At 39.7% G+C, this 25,402-nt stretch overlaps 1 protein-coding gene across 2 annotated transcripts in view; it reads left to right on the top strand.

The window, feature by feature from the left end:
- Positions 1-25,402, top strand: part of CACNA1H (calcium voltage-gated channel subunit alpha1 H) — a 2,347,924-nt gene that overhangs the window by 2,243,031 nt on the left and 79,491 nt on the right. For both annotated transcript variants that reach the window (XM_044089567.1, XM_044089568.1), the window contains exon 30: positions 376-705. In XM_044089567.1, the coding sequence (XP_043945502.1) occupies positions 376-705 (330 nt within the window). The remainder of the gene's footprint in view (positions 1-375; positions 706-25,402) is intronic.

Raw genomic sequence — 25,402 nt, forward strand, 5'->3', positions numbered from 1 at the left:
GCTTGATGAGTGAGGGTAACATTAAATGTATTATTCTTCCAGAGATTAAACTGAACAAAAGTACAGCTGTATTTTTGTAGATTTGCTTTTCATTGATTACCGTAAAGCATTTTTTCCTCCTGCCTCTTTCATTACTGTCTGGGTAATAAATTAAAGTAAAAAAAAAATATTATTTTTATGCAAAACATTGCTTCAGTCATTATTTTATAAACAAAACTTAGATTGCATGCATTAAATAATTGATATTAATGCTGTAGCTAAATTTCTGGAATACTGAGAGTGAACATGTTAAGTTCTCTATTCATTTTTCCAAAGCATTTCAATTTTAATTTTTGATGTCAATATTTCTTTTGTTGTTGTGCTCTACTCTTTCAGGACACATTACGGGAATGCCACAGTGATGACAAGCATTGCCTTAGTTACCTCCCTTTGATCTCCCCGATTTATTTTGTCACTTTCGTTCTGATTGCTCAGTTTGTTCTTGTCAACGTGGTAGTGGCTGTCCTAATGAAGCATCTAGAAGAAAGCAACAAAGAGGCAAAAGAAGATGCTGAGATGGATGCTGAGATTGAGTTAGAAATGTCTCGTGGCCTGAGCTCCACCACGTTTAGTGATGGGCATACCTCTGCCCTGGAAAGCAGGACTTCATATATAGGAGCAGAAGCCATGAAACCAGGTTCACCACTACGTGGAACACCAGCTCTGGTAAGCATTTGGACCAGTCGTAAAATTGCTGAGAATAAAACTGCAGGCTGAATAGGGAATAAATCACTTCAGAAATGCAATGCATAAAATATTCTCCAGCCAGTAATAAGGTTAGATGAATCATGATTATTATCTATGCACAATATATCCAACTGCGTTTACCACTTAAACACAATTATTACCTTTTATTATTTGTCATACTGTAAAATCTATGTATATGTGTCTACATATTAGATATCTGGAAAAAAGAGAAATAGAGGCAAATAAGTAGCTAATTGAGAAGACAAAGACTAATAGATGGATACACAGACAAACACAAGTGTAGTTTTGATGTCTTTTATGTACACATCTATCTTCACTCTTAAGCACATACTGTACTGCAATGATAGGGGAGATCAAAATGATGACACATGGCTGCATGTAACACTTTATTACCTTCCTACAATCTTCTTCTTCTTTCGGCTGCTCCTGTTAGGGGTTGCCACAGTGGATCAACTGTTTCCATTTCTTCCTGTCCTCTGCATTTTGCTCTGTCACACCAACCACCTGCATGTCCTCTCTCACCACATCTATAAACCCTATTTTAGACCTTCCTCTTTTCCTGTTACCTGGCAGCTTCATCCTTAGCATCTTTTTCCCAATATACTCAGCATCCCTCCTCAGCACATGTCCAAACCAACGTAATCTTGCCTCTCTGGCTTTGTCTCCAAACCTTCCAACCTGGGCTGACCCTTTAATATACTTATTCCTAATTCTGTCCATCCTCATCACACCCAGTGCAAATCTTAACATCTTCAACTCTGCCATGTCAAGCTCTGACTCCTGCCTTTTTGTCAATGCCACTGTCTCCAACCCATATAACATACCCTCTTGTAGACCTTCCCTTTCACTCTTACTAGGACTCGCCTGTCACAAATCACTCCTGACACTCTTTTTCACCCACTCCATCCTGCCTGTACTCTCTTCTTCACCTGTCTTCCACATTCACCATTACTCTGAACTGTTGATCCCAAGTATTTAAACTCATCCACATTCACCACCTCTACTCCCTGCATCCTCACCATTCATCTATCCTCCCTCTCATTCACACACATATATTCTGTCTTAGTCTTGCTGACCTTCATTCCTCTTCTCTCTAGAGCATATCTCCATCTCTCCAGGGTCTCCTCCACCTGTTCCCTACTCTCACTACAGATCACAATGTCATCTGCAAACATCATAGTCCACGGGCACTCCTGTCTGACCTCGTCTGTCAACCTGTCCATCACCATTGTAAATAAGAAAGGGCTCAGAGCTGATCATTGATGTAATCCCACCTCCACCTTAAGCACATGAGTCACTCCCACCGCAGTCCTCATCGCTGTCACACTACCCTCGTACATATCCTGTACCACTCTTACATACTTCTCTGACACTCCTGACTTCCTCATACAATATCACAACTCCTCTCTAGGCACCCTGTCATATGCTTTCTCTAAGTCCACAAAGACACAATGCAACTCCTTCTGACCTTCTCTGTACTTCTCCATCAACACTCTCAGAGCAAACATCGCATCTGTAGTGCTCTTTCCCGGCATGAAACCGTACTGCTGATCACTAATCATCACCTGCCTTCTTAACCTAGCTTACACTACTCTTTCCCATAACTTCATGCTGTGACTGATAAATTTAATCCCTCTGTAGTTACTACAACTCTGCACATCACCCTTATTCTTAAAAATCGGTATCAAAACACTTTTTCTCCATTCCTCAGGCATCCTCTCACTTTCCAAGATTTCATTAAACAATCTAGTTAAAAACTCCACTGCCATTTCACCTAAACACCTCCATGCTTCCACAGGTATGTCATCTGGACCAACAGCCTTTCCATTCTTCATCCTCTTCATAGCTATCCTTACTTCCTCCTTGCTAATCCAGTGCACTTCATGATTCACTATCCGCACATCATCCAACCTTCTCTCCCTCTCATTCTCTTCATTCATCAGCCCCTCAAAGTACTCTTTCCATCTGCTCAACACACTCTCCTCGCTTGTGAGTACATTTCTCACATTATCCTTTATCACCCTTAACTGCTGCACATCTTTCCTAGCTCGGTCCCTCTGTCTAGCCAATCGGTACCGGTCCTTTTCTCCCTCCTTAGTGTCCAACCTTTCATACAACTCTTCATACACCTTATCCTTAGCCTTCCCCACCTCTCTCTTTGCCATGCACCTCATCTCCTTATACTTCTGTCTACTTTCTTCATCTCTCTGACAGTCCCACTTCTTCTTCGCCAACCTCTTTCTCTGTATACTCTCCTGTACTTCCTCATTCCACCACCAGGTCTGCTTGTCCTCCTTTCTCTTTCCAGATGTCACACCAAGCACCTTTCTAGCTATCTCTCTTACTAGCTCTGCTGTAGTTACCCAGCTATTCGGTAACTCTTCACTGCCACCCAGTGCCAGTCTTAACTCTTCCCTGAACTCCACCTAACAATTACTCTTTTTCAATTTCCACCATTACCTTCCTACAATATTAGTACATATTCTAGAAACCCAGCAGTATGTGCACTGGCTCTTGGCAATGGTCAATGTTGATGTTACACCTTCACCCCTTGTACAAACTTGGAAAAAGGGGTTTAATGCCAATTAAACATGGGGTTGTACTATAGATGGCATTTTTTCATGCTGATGTTTTTTTGAAGTCCTTTGGTAGCATCATTATGCCAACCTGACATATACAACAATTGTGTATCATGTTGTGTTCAATCCCATTGTCTGAATGGAGGTTAATGGACAGTAGTTTTCAAATGTTTAATTTGCCAGTTATGTACGACTTCATGTTGTCAATGTCAAATTCATAGTAATATTGTCTGATTTGCACTGAATCATGTATGTTCTGAGAGGTGAGGAAGATTTCATTTGTTTACTCAGAGAGCTGCCTGTCTAAAATTCTACTGAAGTGATTGATGACTCGATATGTTTGTCAGACTGCTGATTTTGTTTATTCTTTCTGAACAGGAAAAGGTGTCCAGAAAATCTTCAGGGGAACACTACCTTCCCATCAGTTATATGATAGCCAGTATACAATTACAAAAGCATGAAGCATTTTAAGCTAAAAGAATTCAGGAAGTTATTGCTGATTGATTATATATACTTGTGATAAGTGTCACCATTTAACTGATGATAAGGCATGCTGCCATTCAGGAAACAGAGTACTTGTAAAAGTACTTAGAGTAAAATCACAGTTTCACCAGAACTATACATTACTTTTGTTTTATATTGATTTGATCTGCCAGTGTTTTACACTAGACTAACTAGACTGGCATATTTCAGTAACATTTCCCTGGTGCCCAATCAATGGAAAACACCAGCCAGTGTGCACTGGATATTGAGGGTCCAGTAGCATAGATGGATAAAGCATTGACTGTGGTCTAGCTTGACCCAAGCCTGAGTAATGTCTCAAGTGACTGACAAAGTAACAGTTATGGGTGTACCATCCCAGGGAGGTGGGCATTTATGTGGGCATTTCCTGCAGCAATTCCTAGTAGAGACTGGGGACGTCAATCTAGGAGACTTGGTCCCAGGGGACTGGTGGTGGGTATAGCTGAGCAATTACAAAGGTGGGTCAATAAGCTGTATGCCTCGTTGCATGGCTGACTCACAGACGAAACGACAGGACTACAATGGGACAGAGAGAGTAACAGGGTAGGCCCAAAAAAGTGAAAACCACAGGCTGATGGAAATTGCCAAGACCCCCGGATATCCTTGGGTTCCATGCATGACTGACCCCAGCTACCTAGAAAGTAAGTCTGGGGGAGATATAGAGAATTGATAGACCTGGCATGGATCTGGAACAGTGGGCAGGATGTCCGAAAAGTCCTTAAAATAAGAATAGTGTACACTGGATTTTAGTTCTGATATAGCATCAATGATCTTAATGATAACTGCAATGATATGTTGTTTGATGTAATGCTTTCAGTTTGTGATAAGAAGGCAATGGCTTGGACAGATCAACTTTAACAGATTGCCAAAACCTTCATTTCAAAATGGACATGACCAGTACAGGTGGAAACAAAAAGCCAGAGATAACAAAATTAGAATAGCTCACTGCAACTGTGGAAATGTTCAACTGTCCACTGAGAGATGTGACACTAAGAGTAAGAAGTACACCTCACGAGGTATGAATAGATTCAGAAGTAGTTACAAAGTTTCAAGAGCTCAAAGGTGGTTAAGTGTTCCGTAAACGTTTGTTTTCATTTAGTCTCATTTTATCATGGATAAAGTTTCTGTATAGTGAGCCTTTAGTTATTGAGTTCCAATGAGAATCAGTTATTGTGAGGTTGCACTTTTATTCAAAATGATTTCTTGCAGCATCATAAAGAATGGGTTACAGGAATAAATACATACATATAATTGTGATTATAAAATTACCATGGCAGTCTTGGACTTATTTTCAAGAGACCCATATTTTTGAGGAACAGATTAAATCTGTAGAAAAACATTGATGCAAGGGTTAAGTAGTGTGTAGCAAGTAGTCATTCACAATTTATTTGCCACTGTTTCTGTTATGCATTCCCTAAAAATATGCTGTTTAAGTAATAAATATTTTGCTTCAAGAGCTAGACATATTTTGATTTAAAAGAAATAGGGGATAACCTAGGCAGAATCATTCATAATACTTGAGCTAAAACTCCATCCTGTTACTTAACAATACTAGATCTACCTCCTGTTGGGTAGCATATTTACCATAAGTGACAGCCAGGTAAAAAAGCTCTCCGCTCAGTAACTTGTCATTTGAAGTTGATTTAGTTGAGACTACCAATTAAACAGAACATTTTACAAAACTATCGTATTACTTTCTCTGAAGTTTGCTGATCTCAGAGTTATTTATAATAGAGACAGATATAAAGTGGCTTCTCCAGCCTTACAAGGGTTACACATGTAATATATTTACTGATAATTCCTTTCATTTGACTAATCCTGATTGGATAGAGTTCAACTTATTTGGTTATCAGGGGATACAACCAAATCACCTTAAAGACTGCTTTGTCATTCCCCTGCAAATTACTTAATTGAAAAACACCAGAAATTCATCAGTACTTATGCTGCTGCTACAGTTCACATATGAAGTGTACTGTTATGGGTGTGTAGCAAAAGTATGCATCCTAACAGTCATCCTTGCAGCATTCCAAATGTGAGAGAAATGTGGAGAAAAGTGCCACATAACATCAAATAATAGCCTCCTGTGGCTGATCGTACAGTGAAACTAACACTGTGTTGGGTCTAAATATATGCCTTTGTCCTCCGTGCCACCACTGTTCTGATCTTCAGGCTCTTCTTTTGCCAAAAGTCATTTGCAGTCACAGAAATGAAGGCTGGATGGGAGATGTCATCATTCTACAGCCATCATGGATGGTTTGAGGTTTTCTCCTTTTAATCTGCCCATCCTTAATGCTCACACCCAGGGAAATGTAGGGGAGGGATGTGCATTTGGGAAGAGAGTGGAATTTGATCTCTCACTTCTACAAGAGCTATTTCTTCCAGGCATCCCTGCTCCAGCCCCCCACCTTCCCAAGGTACAAGTGGTGGGTTTCCCAGTCTTCACAAGGAAATTAGCACTACCCAGTGTGCCCTCCAGTGTGTGTAACCCCTCCCTTTACTTTGGGAGAAGTGAGTGGGCCATGCCTCTTCATCCCACCCCCCCCCCCCCCATCAACACCTGACCTGTCCAGTGCTCGGACCTCTAGTTGAATCACAGTCACTTCAGATGTAGTCAGGAATCTGTCCTCAGTGCCAAGGAGCCACTCTTGAGCCCATGATATATGTATCTTTACAGTTGTTAACCAGATCTATAATTTATGGGTTTTCATCACTGATCTGTATTAGACCCAGCTGAAACTACTTATTCCTCTTCAAATGTGCAAATCTTGAATTAATTAACAGAGGTTACAAGTGCAATTCCACTGCTTTTATTAAAAATAGAGAAAGAAAGAAAGAAAGAAAGAAAGAAAGAAAGAAAGAAAGAAAGAAAGAATTGTTCTGCTTTTCAGCTGTTAACATATATATGTATGCCTATCAAGTGAACTTATTTGACAGTATCATATTATGTTTTCTAGAGACAGAACACATTTTATACGTCCCCTTCTCCTAATCAGTCTTCGTCATCCCTTCTTTTGTTCCCCCAACACACACACACGCGCGCGCGCGCATGCACACGCACACACACACACACACACACACACACACACACACACACACACACACACACACACACACAGTTAACTGCACTGTTCAGTTGTAATGTAGCATTCATTTCCAAGGATTATTTTAATGTTTTCAAACACATATCCACAGATGTACTACAAAGCCACCACAACTGAAAGGGAGAAGTACTTTGAAATTGTTTTAACTGTTAATTTTGTCCAACATAAGAATTCTTAAATACCTTCCCCACAGATGTGCTAAACTGAGTACCTAAAAAGCAACATATGTATTACTGCTGTATTGTAATTATTTATAAACAAATACACACATTGAGTTAACTACAAGCAATACTTAGAAATACAATATGGTGCAAGTTTTAAAAAATACATTTAAAAAGACCAGCAATTTGGGTGGTACAGTGGTGCAGTGGTCAGCATTGTGACTTCATAGCTCAGGGTTCTCTGGTTCATTGCTCATGTAGGATGTCTTCTGTTCTTCTGTGATGTGACTACACATCCTACCATTGTGCATGTGTGAGTTTTGGTATTCCTTGTGTGCTCTGGTTCCCTCCCATATCCCAAAAATGTACAAAAGGTAAAGTAATCCTCCAAAGTGCCCATAGTTATAGTGTGATGCATGACTGACATGAGCCCGTGTATGTGTGTGCTCATGCATGTATGTATGTTGTGTGCTCATGTGCACGTGCGCGCGTGTGTGCGTGTGTGTGTGTTCATGTGTATGTGTGTGAATATGTCATATCCTGTGATGTTCCGATGTTCCCTTCTAGGATTCGTTTATCTGGCCTGTCGTCTGGCTACCAAACAACACTGAACCAAATTAAGTAGGTAGTGGGACAATGACTGAAATAAATGAATGTATAGTGAAAGCAATGGGCAGGAATAATAAAAGATGAAAATACGGAATATTGCATTTCAATATCCATATTTTCATGGAGCTAATTTCATGGCATAGGTTTCTAAAGTCATTAATTATAAAATTCATGTCTTCTGAAGCCATAGATGTCTTTAAAATAAAGTGTACCATAATATTTGCACTGTTTTCCCCTTTCTTACTCCCCTTCTGTTAATAAAATGCAGTAATTATGTCTGTGGTTGCCTCTTCTCCTGTTGTGTTTTTGGGTTTGATTTGATAGGCACAGTCCTAGTCATTAAGTTGCTAGTGACAGCATGAATATGTGTGGTGAGGTCGCCACTTGGGTCATTGATTATTACTACACTATTTGCAACTGAAGGTCAACACACAGCTAGATTAAAAAAAACAAATTCTATTCTGCAAAATTACTACAAACAATCCTGTTATAACATGCTTCCCTTTCAGTTACATCTCTTCAGGTGACACACTCTGTTCTTTATAAAGACAGAAAAGAAGCCACTGTTCCAGACTCAGTCTGTTAACCAGCTAACCACTGAGACAATAGTGTTACTAAAGGTCAAGAATGAGGTCATGCATATTAATCACCTACTGTCAAAGAGTTGACTAGTCAGATTACATCAGTACTTTTCTGTGAGATAGCTGAAAGTCAGGGCTAAGGTAATGGTTAGGTGAAATGATGTCCAGAAATGGATCACTGTTGTTAGGTTAGCAATCTTCCCTCCTCTAAAGCATATCCTTGTTAAACACTTCTTACTCTAAAGCTGTTACGTGTACAACCAAGCTGTGTTGGTCAGCTGTTTATAACTAGTTAAACCCCTACTCTTCTGTACATTGCTACCATAGCCTAGAATAACTTGAACCTTCACCTGTCAGCTTAGCACCCATCTCCACCCATCATTCAATAATCTTTGATCAAGGCTGAGTTAAAAAGCCAAAGCAGCAATGCCTACAAACCATCTACATCATCACTTTGTAACTGATATTAATGTTCTCCCTATTATGCTTAATTAATGAATGCCATCATCACAGATAGAATAAAGATTATCCTGCTACAGTTATTGCTTGTTAATGCAGTGTATTTATTATGGCAGTATCATTTTAGCAGTTTGTTTGTGTAAAATGTTTACTAATTACATATGAAATATATCTTTTGTTGCCTGACAGTGTTCAGTACTTAGACGTACAAACATATGCTCTCTTGTTATGTGGTTCAAATGTTTTCAGCAGGATATCTGTAATTTTTACTTGTGTCTTTAACAATTGTCAGCATCGAAGACGTCCATAAAGGTTCCTGATAAAAATATGCAGTGCCTACCAAATGTAATCCAGTCAACAAAATATAAACATGAATAAATATATAAATATAAACAAAAATATAAAAGACTAAATAGTAACCTGATAACGGGTCTATATTACCTAATCAAAAAGGCGAAACATCGGATGCCATTTCATCGACCACTAAACATCGAACTATCATTTATGTGAATGGCCAATTCAGCGATTTTTTTTCCCTAGGAAAAAAAATTGCTTGCCCAACCAGAAATGACAATCCCCATCTAACTAAATATACCAACTGCAAGATCACACTACAGTGGGGAAGAGGGCAAATTCACGATGACAGCCATTCACATAAATGGTAGTTTGATGTTTAGTGGTCAATGAAATGGCATTCGATGTTCAGCCACTGCGATTAGGTAATATAGACCCCCTGATAACTATGAATTGATCTTTGAACAAACACTTCAGGTATTAGTTCTGAACATTACACCCTGCCCCAACATTGCCTATCATCCTTTCTAAAATAAAATGTATTGCTTGTGTGTAAGGTAGTTCACCCCCAGCATTGCTGTCCAAATTAAAATAGTAAATAATATACTCATCTAGGGTAGCCGCTATGCTATATCACAGTCCTAATTTCATTAAGAATAACACTGCTTGCATTTTGGTTTGCCTTTTCCATGTAATAGAAAATTTTTATAAAACTGTGTTTTGAGTGGCTTCTCTTTCTTGCTCTGGTCTTAATAGTAGCAGTAATTGATTCTGTTTAGGATAGCCTCATACTCAGCCATACTGTAATACCGATCAGTGTTACAACTATAATGTTCATATGTTAGGAAGCCCCCTTCCTTGCAATGCTGTGTCATTCGTGTACATTGCAGTTTAACATCATGAAATGGGGCAGTTTATAAATGTGACATCTATGCAACTTATTTCTACATAGTTTGAATGTTGTAGGATTAGTTGGGTGTATATAAGGACCATCATAAATGCTACATGCATTCATATGATCTTACTAGAAATGTAACAGATAGATACACTTCAAAGAAACGGAGACAACTAAGAATAATCTGGCCCACTGATGTGTCACTCCCCACATAGTTATCAGTTTGTGGAGGGGAACAAGATACCCTGCCATTTTTAGTGCAGGAAAAGTGGATAATCCAGGGTCTCAGAATTTGTTGTGTACCCTAACATTATGGCATTCAGCTGGCTGACGTAATTTTTCATTTTCTTTATATAGTCTGGGAAAGGCTTATTCTGGCATAGGAGACTTTTTATTGCTTAGTACAGTAAGATGCCAAGTCCTTTATACAGCACTATAACATATGGTACTAGTAGAATCATTATTTGAATCAGAAACACACACTGGCTACTGCATAACACAGCATTATAAAATCATAGGTTCATAGGTTCATAGGTAGGTACTAGGCTATCTGCCCAAAGGCATTTATAAACCTAGCCAGAATGTGTTGGCTTTCGCCACCCCCTTAGATTACGCACCTAATTATAGGTTCATAGGTAGGTACTAGGCTATCTGCCCAAAGGCATTTATAAGCCTAGCCAGAATGTGTTGGCTGTGTCTTATTCTGCCAGATACGTTTTTATATATTTCTGCCATGCAACATTAAAACTAGGAAATCAGTGGCTGTAAGGCAATGCATGTCTTGTTTTGCTGTAAAATCAATACAGCAAACTGATGTTTAATATGAATTATGCCATTATTTGTGTTCATTCACTGTTTGGACTAAAAAGTAAAGGTACAGGCCATGCACCAATGTCTCTTGACATTCATTTGACTTTGACCACTTTATTCAAATCAATAAGAAAATGAAAAACTGCCTCTAATTAATATTCAAGGTTCCTTTTATAAGGCTGAGGAAAACATGGAAACTGCAAGTGGGATTACACTGATGTATATTTTTATGTTCTCATTTTAAATATTCTAGAGAAAAATGCTGTTCTTAATGCTTGTCACCCTTGAATGATTTCACAACCGGTATGTGCTGAAGAAAAATAACCGAGGGAGGTTTTTTTAAGCATTCCTTCTTTTTATCTTCTCTTTCATGATTTTTTATTTTCTCATGTTTCTTGTTTGTTAAATAACCCTGAAAAGCACGCAGTTAAGGCTTGTTTATGTAGCTCCTAACCTTGCTTTGCCCATTAATGTCAGTATAAGGATTTTAAAAAGGTTTGCATTTTTCCAAATGTACACAGTAGCATTGTAGGTAACCATTTTTTTTACTGATGAATATTCTACATTACATGTAGAGTTAAAAAGTCATAGCTTAGCCTGGAAAAGGACCCAGCTGGTACAATCATGAGATGACACACTCAGTAAAGCATCCTGTCAACAGAAAAATTATAGTATAGGTACCACTGAAGTATACTGACTAACTAGGGCTACTGACATTTCTTATCAACCATTGCTGTTGCAAATCAAAATAAATGCACATTTTGCTTATGTAAAAAAATATACAGAAGTGGTTTTCCAAGAGAAGCCTATATTTGGAGGTGCCCCAATGACATTCTGGGTAGCAATGAAATCTAGGCCAGGATCCAGAAAAAGCCCAGCCATGAGCATAAATTCCTTCATCAAAAAGAGGAAAAATAAAAAAGACTGGCTGTGTGGGACCCTATGACACCAGTATATACCAATGTAGTATTAGGGAATGGGAGTACACTTGTTTATTCCAAATTCCATTTTTTAAAATAAAATAGTTTTTTTAATATGCATTTCATAGATTACTTATGTTTTTTGTGAAGACCGCAAAGGAAGAGCTCATTGAGTTTAATATGGATTTAGAAATAACTAGATCTTTGAGGTTTACTTTTAATGTTAGTAATGTCAATATCAATTATTTACATATCACCATTTATAAGCAAGGGGATTTGCTAGGATCAAATACTTTTAGAAAGAAACATTTGTGAATACTTAGTACCACTTCAGTAGTGCACACCCCATGTTCATTAATAATAACATCATTAAGGGTCAGTTTGTAAGGTTAATTTCTGATGAGATGTTTTTTTCATGATTGTGAGATTTTAACTGAAGTTTTTTTGATAGAGAAATGATACTCTGAAGCATTGATTAGTGTAGTGTGGAAGGAAATAGTTAATCATAGAACTACAAAGTTTCTTTCACCCTTAAGTTGTAGTTCATTGAAGCTTTATAGTAATGTAGGAAAACGTAATGAAACCAGAAGCTTTGGACAAGGCTTTAATATTTACCTATTCTGTTGATGTGCATATGATTGTCAATCTTGTTATAGAAAACTAGAAAGTGCTTTTAGACAATACTAACTTGAATAATGTGTTGGGGGCCACCGTACAGAGGGTTTACACAAAATGGCTGAATGTTAAACAAGTTTTAGAATCAAGTTAAATTGAGTGGCAGAACTATTAAGAGAAAAGGAAAGTTTCCTTGTGGGACATGTCCACAACACAGTATTTTGACAGCTGTTCATTTTTTTCAGCATGTAATAAAAATAATAATAATTATAATAATAACAATAACAATAATAATATTTTTGTTGTTAAAAGGCATTTTAATAGCCAAAAAAAGGTTGGTTTATTTGGCTAGTTGCACAAAATATGCAGGTTGTTATGTGGGCAGAACTACACAAAGCTTAGAAGAATGCATATATAACTATTCCATTAATAATAGTATTAATAATAATAATAATAATAATAATAATAATAACAGCAACAATAGTAATATCAATCCACTAGCGAAATATTATCAGAATTGTTCTAGCTTTAAAACATTTACTTTTCTGTTCATAGATTCATAGGTGTTTACTAGGCTAACAACCACAAGGGCCTTTTTAAGCCCAGCCATGCATTCTAAATCTCTGACAAGTTCTGATACCCTTGATAAGTGTAAGCATGGGCCTGTGAAATGAACCATTTCCAGGTTACCTGTGTCCATTAGAGACATAGGTGCCAAACCAAGGATGAATTTCCGATTTCCCATCCAATTGTCCAAGTTGCACTTTATTTATTTTATTTATTTTATATTTGTTGACCGGGAAAGTCCGACTGGCTATATGCTCATTTTCAGCGGAGGCCCAGGGAGAAAAGCTCCATATATTCAGACATATGAAATTTACATAATATAAGAGTACAATCTAGCATATCAGATGAAAAAAGAAACAATTTAATTATAGTAAAGACACAGTTCAACAGGAGAAATGACCTGTATGTCAGAGTATGAATTGGGTGAGGGAGGAATTCTGCTTCACATGGATGGAGAGCCTGTTCCATAGACGGGTAGTCTCTGGAATACATACCTATCTCTCCACAAGTCCTATTTATATCACAGCAAGGTTTAAGTCATTAGAATGGGTGATTCTGGTGCTGTCTGTTCTGTGGATATGCAGGAGGTCCATCAGAGTGGGATCTGGCAATGTCCTGTATGGGAGGTATAGATCTCCCCTCAAAAACCTGTAGGAAAAAGAATAAGGGATAGGGCCTTGAAGCGGTCTGCATAGGACATATTCTATTAGTGAGGAACCTCTGTGTACATTAAAATTGTTGGATATGCCTGATTAGGTGCATACCAAAGGGGGCATTGTACTCAATGATAGGTCTGATGAATGCCGAATAAAGTGGAACAATGACTTCCTTGGACTTAGATGCCATACCTTTATTTATAAGTTGCGCAACATAGCATGATTTCCTCACCACTATAGACATGTGATGATCAAAGGCTCGATTACTATCTATGTGTGTCCCTAAGTCCCTGACTACTGGGTCAGCTTTAACGGATGAGTTGTCAATATGATAGTTATAGGAGATGGATGACTTCCCAAAGGATACATTTCTTGGCATTTAGTTTTAGTCCATGGCTCTGGCACCAGTTGTTTGTCTGTGTCAGCCCCTTCTGGAGAACATTTTTGTCAATGTGAGTTTCAATGACAGCTCCTAATTTGCAATCATCTGCAAATTTAGTCAGCCAGAGACTGACTGACTTTATTGATAAAAAGTTAATAATTTATTGGAATTAAAGGAATCATTTAACTGACATTTTCCCACTGGGGTAGATTGACATGATTAATTTAAACAATGTTTATGTTTAAGGAGTGCAAAACGAATTTGATTGGTTTGGTTGCATAATGTTATTTATTCAAAATTAATTTAAAAGGGGAATGTTTTTGAATGTGTCATTCCTGATGACATTTATGAATAAAAGAGAACTTAAGTGCAGCTCTTGGTGGTCCTACAAGTTCATGTTATTTATTTATTCATTTTTATTTACATTTGCTTACCGGGTAATGTCCACTGGACAACAAGTCCTTTTTCAGTGGAGACCTGGGGAGAAAAGCTCCAATGAACATAGGTTCATAGGTGTGTACTAGGCTAATGGCCCTGGAGCCCTTTACAAGCCTAGCCCAAAAAAATTGCCCAGGCACCATGCCGCCCAATGTTAGTTCACAGTGCCCATATCCAGTAGAGTAACTGGAATGATCCCTGGAGTGAATTTTCTGTTAACCATCCACTCATCAAGATTTCTCTTGAAGAGGGCCAGTGAGGTCCTCTGCTTGACATGAATGGGAAGCTTATTCCAGAGTATGGGCAGTCTTTGGGAGATGAATCTGTCCCTCCAGCATGTTCTGTTAATTGTGGTAATGAGGTTGTGATCTCTGGAGCATATGTCACAGGAGGATTGGGATTTCTTTAGGTGTAGCATTTCAAGGAGAGCTGGGTCAGACATGGCTTTGTAAGTCAAGCAGAGATCACCTCTAAGTAGAAGGTAAAAGACTAAGAACAGCTGAAATTTCTTGAGTCTGTCCATGTAGGACATGTGTTTAAGGCCTAGGATTCTTTTTGTGAAGTACTTTTGTGGCCTCTCCAGCTGTTGTAGGTGTCTGGTCAGGTACATGCCAAACGGGGCATTATATTCGATGACTGGTCTAATGTGGGATGAAAAGAGAGGGATGATGATCTCTTTCTTCCTGGATGCGAAACTTTTGGTTATAAGATGTGCCACGTAGAAAGACTTTCTGACCACAGTGGCAATGTGGCGGTCAAAGGTGAGGTAGCTATCGACCTGGGTGTCCAGATCTCTTATGGCCCCTTCAGTGTTCATTGGGCACCCATCAACATGGTAATTCATGGGAACTGAGTTTTTTCCAAATGGGATGATCATGCATTTTTTGACGTTAAGCTTTAGGCCATGGTTCCAACACCAGTCATTGGTCTCATAAGTCCTTTTGTAAGATGTCTGCATGACTTAGGGAGTTGATAATGCCTCCTAGCTTGCAGTCATCAGTGAACTTGGTCAGCCAGATTCCTTCTATGTTGGCCTGGACTTCTGAGAAATAGATGCCAAACAGGAGAGGATCCAGGACCAAGCCCTGTGGGACTCCACTCATGACTGATCAACAGTCTGACTTGGAATCCACAACATTCACTCTGTGGGTCCTGTCCATGAGCCAATTTGCAACCCACCTAGTGATGTAAGGATTGATGCCTAGTTTGGTGAGTTTATCGATGATACCTGAGTGGGGAATGGTATCAAAGGCCTTGGCCAGGTTGAGGTAGGCTGTATGCTCTGCCTTGCCCTCATTCACAGCCTTGGTGACTGCCTCGAAGAAGTCAACCATGTTCAGCAGGCAGGATCTCCTCTTGACAAAGCCAAACTGTGTGGCGTCAAGAGTTTGGAGATTGCCTATATCTTTGTTAAGCAGGTCCATGATGATGTGCTCCATAGCTTTGCATATCAGGCTTGTCAGGCTAATGGGGTGATAGTTCCCAGGGTCTGTAGTTGCTTCCCCTTTATGGAGTGAGGTGACTGTAGCAGTGTGCCATTCATTATGGACATAGCCTGAGATAAGGCTATGATTGAACAGGGCATACAGATGTGGTGCCAGTTTGTTTTGTAGCTCATGTAGGATGCAGCCAGGGATATTATCAGGTCACGTGGATACTGTATTTTTGGCTTTGGACAATGCAGCTTTTATCTGTGCCACAGAAATGGTGGGTACCAGGCTTTCATCTGGTATTGTGATATGGTCCTTGGGGGGGGGGTAAAGTTGGCACTGAATCTGTCGGCCAGTATGTTGCCTATATCAGTTGGCTCAGTATAGGAGGTGCCATTGTGCAATTAGTCAGAGCAAATCTCAGTATTGCCTTTGAGGTTTTTGATATAGTTATAGAAGGCTTTGTGGTTGTTTTTGGTGTCAGTCTTAATTCTGTCTTCATAGCTGGCTTAAGAGGATTTGATAAGGAATCTCAGCTTTTTGTTGAGACTGATAAGGGAGGTTTTCCAGTCTTGTGACTTCATTATTTTCTGCAACAGTTTCTTCCTTCTGTTGTAGAGTTTATTGATGGCTGGGGACCAGCAGATTAGCTTCCTTTGTTTGGAGGAGAGCATTTAGTTCTATTTGGTATGGCAAGGCCCATGCATTTGTGTACATGCTTGTACTGTGCATTGTTGTATGATTCTGCAGTCATGCAGCTATTTTCCATTGGCATGGGTACTGAGAGGTTATCCACCTCTGTTTTTAGGAGCCCAAAGTCGGCTTTAGAGAAATTTTGCAGGGTGGTCACCTTAGCGGGGGGGGGGGGGGTGTAGGTGAGATGGAGATTTCCATAGTGATAAGTTTGTGGTTAGATTTTACCAGGGAGGAACTAACTATAAGTGTGGAGCAATGGTCTCCCATGTTGGTGATAACCAGATTGAGGATGTTGCTTCCTCTGGTGTGGGTTAGAATGAGCTGGTCCAGGGCATTGGAACTGAGAAATTCCAGAAAGCGTTGGGCCTGTACATTGGTACTTGAATAGTTTTCCCAGTTGATGGAAGGGTAGTTGAAGTCACCCAGTACGAGAGTATTGGGTTGGACCTTGATAGATTCCAGGGTGCTTAGGAAGTTGGATGTGAGTCTAGGGACATGTTTGGGGTTCTGTAACAGGCTATGACTTGTATCGCCATCTTACCTAGTGTTAGCTGTACCTGAAGTATCCCAATGCATTTTGCTGGGCTACCAGAATAGAGGTATGCGTATCCTTTAAAAATATGGAGACACCACCACCTTTGGAGCTTCTGGCCACATTCTGGGGCCAAAAAGTATGGAATGAGCTGTAGCCTGGGAGTGCAGGGGTGCTTTCTACCACTTTAAACCAGGTCTCCATTACAGCACATATGTCGACATTCTCCATTTTGAGGAGTGCTTCAAGTGCATCTTGAGATTTAGACTTCATGCATTGAGCAGCATGCCCCTCCGATTGCATTTGTTTGTAGCTGTTACAGTAGAATTTTGGTCTGGAACACTGCCTAAAAAAGGCACTATAGGGGTGGCAAGACCGTTAGCCAGTACCCAAAATCCCAAGGGTGACAGATACAGGCTGTCTCTGGCAAAGCATCGAGGTCTGTTGATCATGTCATCCCAGGCAGACAGATACTGAATCCCTTTAGAATGACACCAGCCAATTGTTAAAGTCAATCATTTTCTGCTCGTACTGTGGTATCATTCTGGGTGGTGGTAGAATACTGCTCAGGGCTAGGGTTATACCTGCCTGGGTGACATAATCCAAGAGTTCCATCACATCTCTTTTCATGTAATCCAGGGAGGTACATCTCAGGTCATTCACACCCACATGGACAATGACTAACTCATATCTGGACTTGTTGTGGATTGACCTGAGTGCATGTGTTATGTGGCGGATCCTGGCACCTGATAGACAACTGACTGTCACCTTCTCTTTGTTCAACCTAGTGAGTGGGACATCAGTGTGCCTTACAATTAAATCTCCTATGATTAGTACATTGGGCAAAGTGTTTTGCCTTAAGGGCTTGGGTTGAGGGCAACACTGTGGTGGTGAGCTATATGTTCTGGGATTGTGTTGTGGTGGTCGAGTGTGTTTCTGTCTCTGGGGTCTCTGTTGTTTGGGTAAATTTTCATTGATAGCCTCCACGAAGGTGGGTGGATGGTTTGTGTTTCTATGTGTGGGTTGTGATGGTTGGTGTTTTGGAGGGCTGTGTGTTCTATGTGGTGAGTTGCAGGTGTTGAACTTCTCCTCTTGGTTGGAGCATGCACTGCTTCCATGTTGGTTATATAATTGCATCTCTCACAAGTATGATTTTTGGTAGGTACGAGGAGAAGGTTGTCTGTGTACATTAGACAGTTTCCACATTGTCTCAGAATGCCCAAGTACACCAGGTTAGCAGGAGAAAGTACAGGAAATTGCCCTATAATCATACCAGGAGGGGTGGTCATAACTAATAAGTACGAACGTCAGGTACCAACTCCACACTGCAGATAGTTGAGACACTAATAAGTACTGGTGCTGTTACTGCGTAGGAACAGCTAGTGCTGATAGCACCTAAGTGAGCTATAATAAATGCTACAAAAGCCTGTTAAATTTCTAGCCAGTTACGATAATTGAAGTGCAAGAAGTAAAAGAACAAGTACGTTCTAAGGGGAAAATTGAAGAACAAACTTTCTGGCACCGGTAATAGTTTACCTCAGCTGAGTGTCACTGCACAGTGCACAAACACGGGCTTTTAATCCAGAAAGTTAAAAGGGATGGAAAAAAATGTCCAAACGGCCAATAAACTACAATTTCAGGACCAGAAACAATTTCTCTTGTGGTAGATAGGCTACCTAGTGCTTACCACTCCCACTGATAAACTACAGGGCTTCCCTTCAACACAGAAAGGTCTGGGGAGCACAGAAACTTACAAAACAGACCTGGATACAGCAAATCTGTATCTGGACTTTACTAGTTGCAGGAAAGGTGGGAAACAAGCTTAGAACTTTTTTTTTCCAGAAAAGCAGTTAGAACAGTAGCAAAAGCAGTTTAAATGCAGTGCAAGCAACCACACTTGAGTGTGTAGCAATATTAAGGCAATTACAGTTTAAATAAATGCAAATAAATTAAAAAAAACAAAAAAAGTGCAGAGAGGAGTACATTATGAAAAAGTCAAAATGGAGGCACTTAGAGTATCTCTTTTCTCCTTCTTGTTGCTCTTATAGTCTGCAGGATGTCAAAACTAGATCCTCAGAGCTTAAACAAGGGCAAACCTATGTAAACACGGGCTTTTAAACGAGAAAGTTAAAAGAGATGGAAAAACAGCCCAAATGGCCAATAAACTACAATTTCTGGCCCAAAACCATTCCTCTTGTGGTTGATAGGCTACCTAGTGCTTACCACCTCCACTGATAAGCTAGAGGGCTTGCCTCCAACAAAGAAAGGTCTGGGGGCTCAGAAACTTACAAAACAGTCCTGGATACAGAAAGTCTGTATCTGGACTAGACTAGTTACATGAAAGGTGGGAAATAAGCTTAAAACTTTTGTTTTTTTTTTGCAGAAAATCAGTTAAAACAGTAGCAAAAACACTGTAAATACAGTACAAGCTAGCACACCTGAGTGTGTAGCAATATTAAGACAAATATAGTTTAAATAAATGCAGATAAGTTAAAAACGACAAAAACCAAGTGCAGAGAGCAGTAAGTTATGAAAAAACAAAATAGAGGCACCAAGTGCAGAACAAGAACACGTGAACAGTTAAAAGCACACAGAACAGCAAATTAATATGATAAGGTAGAAGACAGTTAAGTAAGAGCAGCTCAAGAAAGTATAAATATATATATTTTTTCTAAGTGGAGAGGGAGGGAACAGAGCAGATTAAGGTAATGTAGGGGTTGTCCTTTCCAAGTGCTCTATCTGTACATAGCAGATGAGATAGGACTGGTAGGAGTATCTGAAATTAAAATATGATCTCACTGTACTCAATTGAGTGAGCAAATGAGATGGGCCCAGGAGGAGTGTCCAAAAACAGATTTACAGCAGGGCCAAGCAATTCCAAAGCCACCAAGATTAACACCAAAACAGGAACAGGGAGGAGGGGTGGGAGACTAACTACAGAGAGACAGAGAGCACAATATTCAGTGAAACAAATCCCTACAAATATCTAATCTTAAAAGAAAAGTATACTTCAATCAGCTTGTGTGTCCACTTGATTTATGCAGGCAAATCTCAGCAACCAACAGCTCAGATGATGAGCAGAAATGATTACATAGTAATATAATAGCATAAAGTTTCAAGTTACATAGACATAGAGGTGTTATAAAATAAGACAGTAAAATGTAGTAAAATAGCCTAAAGACATAGTGAATAGTATACAATGAAATTACAAGTAAAAGTATAGATGCAATATAAACATTAAGAATTTACAAAAATGTTTTTTTGGCAATAATGTGTCGGGGGGCCTTCATCACATGTTTTTTAAAGCTGTGGCCAGACTAGTAGAGAAAAATGGGAGGGGAAGGGGTAAAGTTTAGTCTGGAGCAAAGCATGGGCATAACCAGTGCGATTGGAGATATTGTTTTAGCTCGTGCTTAAAGTATCATGTTAGACCAATAGATAGAATTTGTTGAGGGAGTGAGTTCCAGACTTTTGCAATCTTGTGGCAGTATAAGGAGTCACAATGAGAATTATGAGATTTATTTACTTTAAGTAGGACTTTGTCTGCTGACATAAGAGAGTTAAGGTTTTTGTAGGTTTGGACAAGGTTAGTTAGAGCTGGACAGTGATCGGGTTTATGCAGCACTATGTGGACAATTAGTAATTGGTTTAGCATGAGTAAGTTTGGGAGTTTTAACCAATCTAGTTGTTTGAGGGCAGTACAATGATTGTTGGTTTGGGTTGGTTAGTTGCAAAATTGGGAACCTTGTTATAGCAGGATTCAGGTTTGTTTAGTTCTGTTTTACGGAGGTTTGTGAATATATGAGAACAATAGAGAAGTGAGGATAATAAGTGGGTTCTTGCTGTAGCCAGTCTAGTGTGGTCTGAAACATAGGATTTAGCTCTGTAGAGTGTGCCAAGTTTAATATGGACTTTTTATCAGTCTGGGCTATATGTTTGTCAAATTTCAGTGCATTATCTATGGTAACCCCAAGAAGTTCACTGTGTTCAACTGGTTCTATTTTAATGTCATTGGAAAGAAAATAGAGAGGAATTGGCTATTGGCTAGTGAGGAAGCATTTGAAAAGGCCATAAGCTTAGTTTTATTGGGGATTTAGTATCAGTTGATGGGCTGCTAGGTATTTTTTAATGTTGGTAAGGGGCAGTCTGGGTCTTCTCTTGAAGTGTCTCAATTGTAGGTGCTGAGCAGATGAGCAAGGAGTCGTCTGCATATTGAATAATGTTGGCAGGACTAGCAGCTGTTATAAGATCATTGGTATAGATTGTAAAGAGTAGCGGTTCTAGAATCAATCCCTGGGGGACTCTTACAGAGATGGGAAGGTGGTGGGAGAGGTTATTTTCCCATAGGGTAGCTTGCTAGCTGTTTGATAGGTATCTTTGGAACCAATTTAGGGCCTCAGGGCAAAGGTTGTAGATGGCAAGTTTGTTTAGGAGGATTTCATGTGATATGGTGTCAAAGACCTTTGACATGTCAAGAAAGGTAGCAGTGACAAGTTGGTTGTTATTTTTAAGGTGGTATACAGAGTTGGTACAACTGAGGGCTGTACTAGTACTGTGTTTTGGTCTAAAACCATGTTGTGTAACAGACAGGAGGTTGTTGTTTTTTGTGGACACTTTTCTAGAAGTTTTGCTAATGGTGAGAGTATGGCTATGTGTCTGTAATTAGATATGTCTTTAGAGGGTCCCTCTTTATGCAGTGCCATGATATGAGAGATTTTCCATATGGTAGGTACATATTGTTCAGTAATAGAGCAGTTAATTAGGATTGATATGGGGTATGCAATAAATGGGGCAGCTAATTTTAAAAACTCGCTTGGTAATTTGTCAGTGGCAAGGGTGCATGGCTTTACTTTAGATAGTAAGCCCTGTATACAGCTTGTTTGAATGGGTTCTAGTTTAAATTGGGTTTGTGGTGGACCGGATGGAGTGGGTACAGACTGAGTTGGGGTAGAAGTGTTATGTAGTAGGGAGGCTATTGAGTTAATGAAGTGGGAGTTGAATTGGGATTCGATAGGATCTATAGTATTACTGGTAGTTGGGACTAGGGTAGTGGGTTTTCCCGGTTTTAGTAGGTGGTTGACTGATTGCCAAAATCTTTGTGGATTTGTTTGATATTTTAGCTGGCAAGTTTGAAAGTATGTTTTTTTGTCTAATTTTATTTGTTTCTTAGCTTGATTTCTAAGTTGTTGGAAGGTGATGAGATTATCATGACTTCTGTTAGAACGTTAGAGGGACCATGCTTTGTTCCTTAGTCTAAGTAGTCGCATTGTATCTTTAGCTAACCATGGGAGTTTTTTGGTTTTAGAACAAATTTTTCTTGGTGGGGCAAGTTTATTTAAGATTTGTAGGAAAATGGCATTAAAGTATTGAACTGCATGATCTATTTGTAGGGTTTTTAGGGGAGTCCAGTTTTGTTGTTTTAAGAGAGTCTGGAAGGTAAATAGTGAGAATTGTTTTTTTTTTTATTTTGGATATAGTAGTAAGTGATATTACCACAGTTATTTCAGTTTTTTCTTATTAGCTATACTGGGTAATGATCACTTAAAGTGTCTGGTAGGTAGCCATACTCATAGTTGATGCTAGTTTTATTTGTTAGAATCCAATTAAGGGTGGAATGCCTATTTGTATGCTTGTCTGTGCTTGTATGGAGTTGTATATTTTGTTGGAAGTTATATAGGTTTATAAAGTTTGTTGGTGTATTAGGGGAGCATGTGAGCCAGTCCAGGTTGAAGTCACCTAGTATTACTGTTTCCTGGCTAAAGCTAGTAGAAGCCCACTCCAGTATATTTTCAATGTTTTGTAGATTGTTAGCAGGAGGGAGGTAGATAGCTATGATAGCTATTGATTTGTGTTGATTTATATTGAGCTTGGTAGTTAGGATTTCAGAGTTAGGGAGGTTAGGTGGGCTAGTGTTGAGTTGAACTACTTTGAGGTTTTCTTTGTATAGGATGGCTATGCCTCTACCATGTTTAAGTAATCGGTCCTTTCTAATGATGCTATACCCATCGAGGAGAATTTCTTCAGATGTAATATGGGGTTTAAGCCAAGTTTCTGTTGCAATAGCTATGTCTGGGGAATATATTGTCATGACTGCATGGAATTCATCAACTTTACATAGGAGCCTTCTCAGGTTGACATTTATAAAAAGAAGGTCTGACATATTTTTTTCATGGTAAAGTAGGTGTTGAGGGGATAGTAGACCCTGGGTTTGGACTAGGAGGTTGGTTAGGTGGAATGGTAGTAACAGGGCCTGGGTTGGGATGGATGTCAGATTGAAGTTTAATTTGGGTGAGTGAGTGCAGGAATAGAAATCTTATTTTGGAGATAAGTTTGTTGTGTAAAGAAAGTTTATTGGTGGGGCTATGAATTTGTAAGTACCTTGAGGAGAAGAGTTCTGTCTGAGAGTGGAGAAATAGATAAGGAAAGATAAAAATGGATGAGTTGCTTTGACCAAGGGCAGAATTAATGGGAGAAGTTGGAGAGGAGTAATGGATAGGATGGAGAGACTGGTATGATGACAAATGTGTGGCCAAGGGTAGTAGGGCTAAAGTAGCTGAGTATAGGAAGAATAGCATTAAGTAGGGCATGGCTGGAAGTATGGTTGGGGGAATAATTGGTACAGAAGTAAAATAAAATAGTAAAACTATCTATTGTAAGAAGAATGTCAGATGGGGTTTTAGTGTGTATGTTATGAAATGGTATGTGATAGGTGTTGATGGTTATAGATAATATGATGAAACAGAACAGGAAGTGATGGCAATAGGGTAACATAGGAAATAAGATAGGAGTAAATATGGGAAGAAAGAGTTGGTGTCCTGTAGTATATGGTGAGAAAGGAAATATGTGTTAACAGGTGTGAGTAATAAGCTGAGCTAGGTAGGAGGAGGGAAATGTAATTGAGTAACTGATGGAGTTAGTGGATTGGCTATGAGCTAGGAAGAGGTTATGGATGGGTGTGGTTTGGGTAAGTATAAATTACAGGATATTGGGGGGGTGTGGGAATGGGGGTAGGCTAGTGGAGCAGGGCTTACACCCAGGTCAGGACAGGTCAGAAAAGCCCTCAAGAAGACAATCAAATGGCTAGGAAGGTTTGGAGTAGTATGGGGAAGGAGTAGGTACAGTGGGTGGTGCTAACTAGAGAAGGAATGAGGGAAAACAGTGGCTGGAGGGAGACAGTAAAAACTAAGAGTTGGGGCTTAAGAAAGTAAACCTCTCATGCACAAAATATGTCACATCTGCACTGGGTACCAACTAGGAGTCAACAGGATGCAGACAAGAGCAGAATGAAGTAAGATGGGGGTGTACTAGAAAGCAAGGTTCGGAGCGAAACAACAGGAGTGCGAAGTAAAAGGCTTAGGAAAAATACAGTAAGGTAGGGAGGGTATTAAGATTTAAAGTGGGAAAATAGGAGTACAGAATAGGTTTTTCTAGGCTGCTGGGTTCCGTGACTGCTACAGCAACAACCACCCAGTAAATATTACTGATTATTGTAAAACACCTTACAGGAGGGTGGGATAGTACGTACTTAAAGTGGTTGCTGGATACTTATAGATGTCCACAATGCCCAGTGGATGCCAGGACTGAGATGTATTACAGTTGGTCCACACTTTTTTATGGTGGCCAAATAGGAAAGATTGCAGTAGGATAAGGTTTGGAGTTATAAAGACAAAAATGGTGGGTTAGATAGTGAACCCACTTCCCCCGGAGTCCTTTGAAAGTCTCTTTATCTACTACTTCTAGTATGTCGAGGGATCAGTTGCTAGTGTCCTCTCCAGCTCAACTGGTGAACCTGGGAATATTGAGGCAATGTTATAATTGCCTCATGTACACAGACAATCCTCTCCTTCTCCCACAAAACACAAATACATGCGAGAGATGCAACTATACGGCCAAACTGGAGGCTGAGCTCTCTCAACATAGGACTGGCAAGACCAGACAGGAGGAGAAGGTAACCACACACAATACATACCCAGTCACACATGGTACCATCACAACTTCAAATCATACACATACTCACACAAAGACATACTCGGAGGCTCTGATCAAAATTTACCAAAACAGCAGAGGCCACCAAAGCAGACACCCAAACAACTACCACCTCACGACCCAACACATGCAACACATAGACCACACAGTCAGAGTGTCAAACAGTCACAGCCCTTAAGGCCAAACAAAATGCCAGACACACTTGTCATTGGTGATTCCATAGTCAGACACACTGACGTCCCACTCACCAGACTGAGTAAGGAGAAGGTCACAGTAAGCTGCCTGTCGGGCTAGAATCCGCCACATAACGCAAGCACTCAGGTCTCTCAACAGCAGGTACAAGTGCGACTCAGTCATTGTCCACGCTGGTGTCAACGACCTGAGACGCACTCCTTGGACTACATGAAAAGGGACATCGAGGA

This window comes from Protopterus annectens, chromosome 12.part0 (genome assembly GCF_019279795.1).
Source record: "Protopterus annectens isolate FY-2018-M chromosome 12.part0, PAN1.0, whole genome shotgun sequence".
In the NCBI taxonomy this organism is placed as follows: domain Eukaryota; kingdom Metazoa; phylum Chordata; order Ceratodontiformes; family Protopteridae; genus Protopterus; species Protopterus annectens.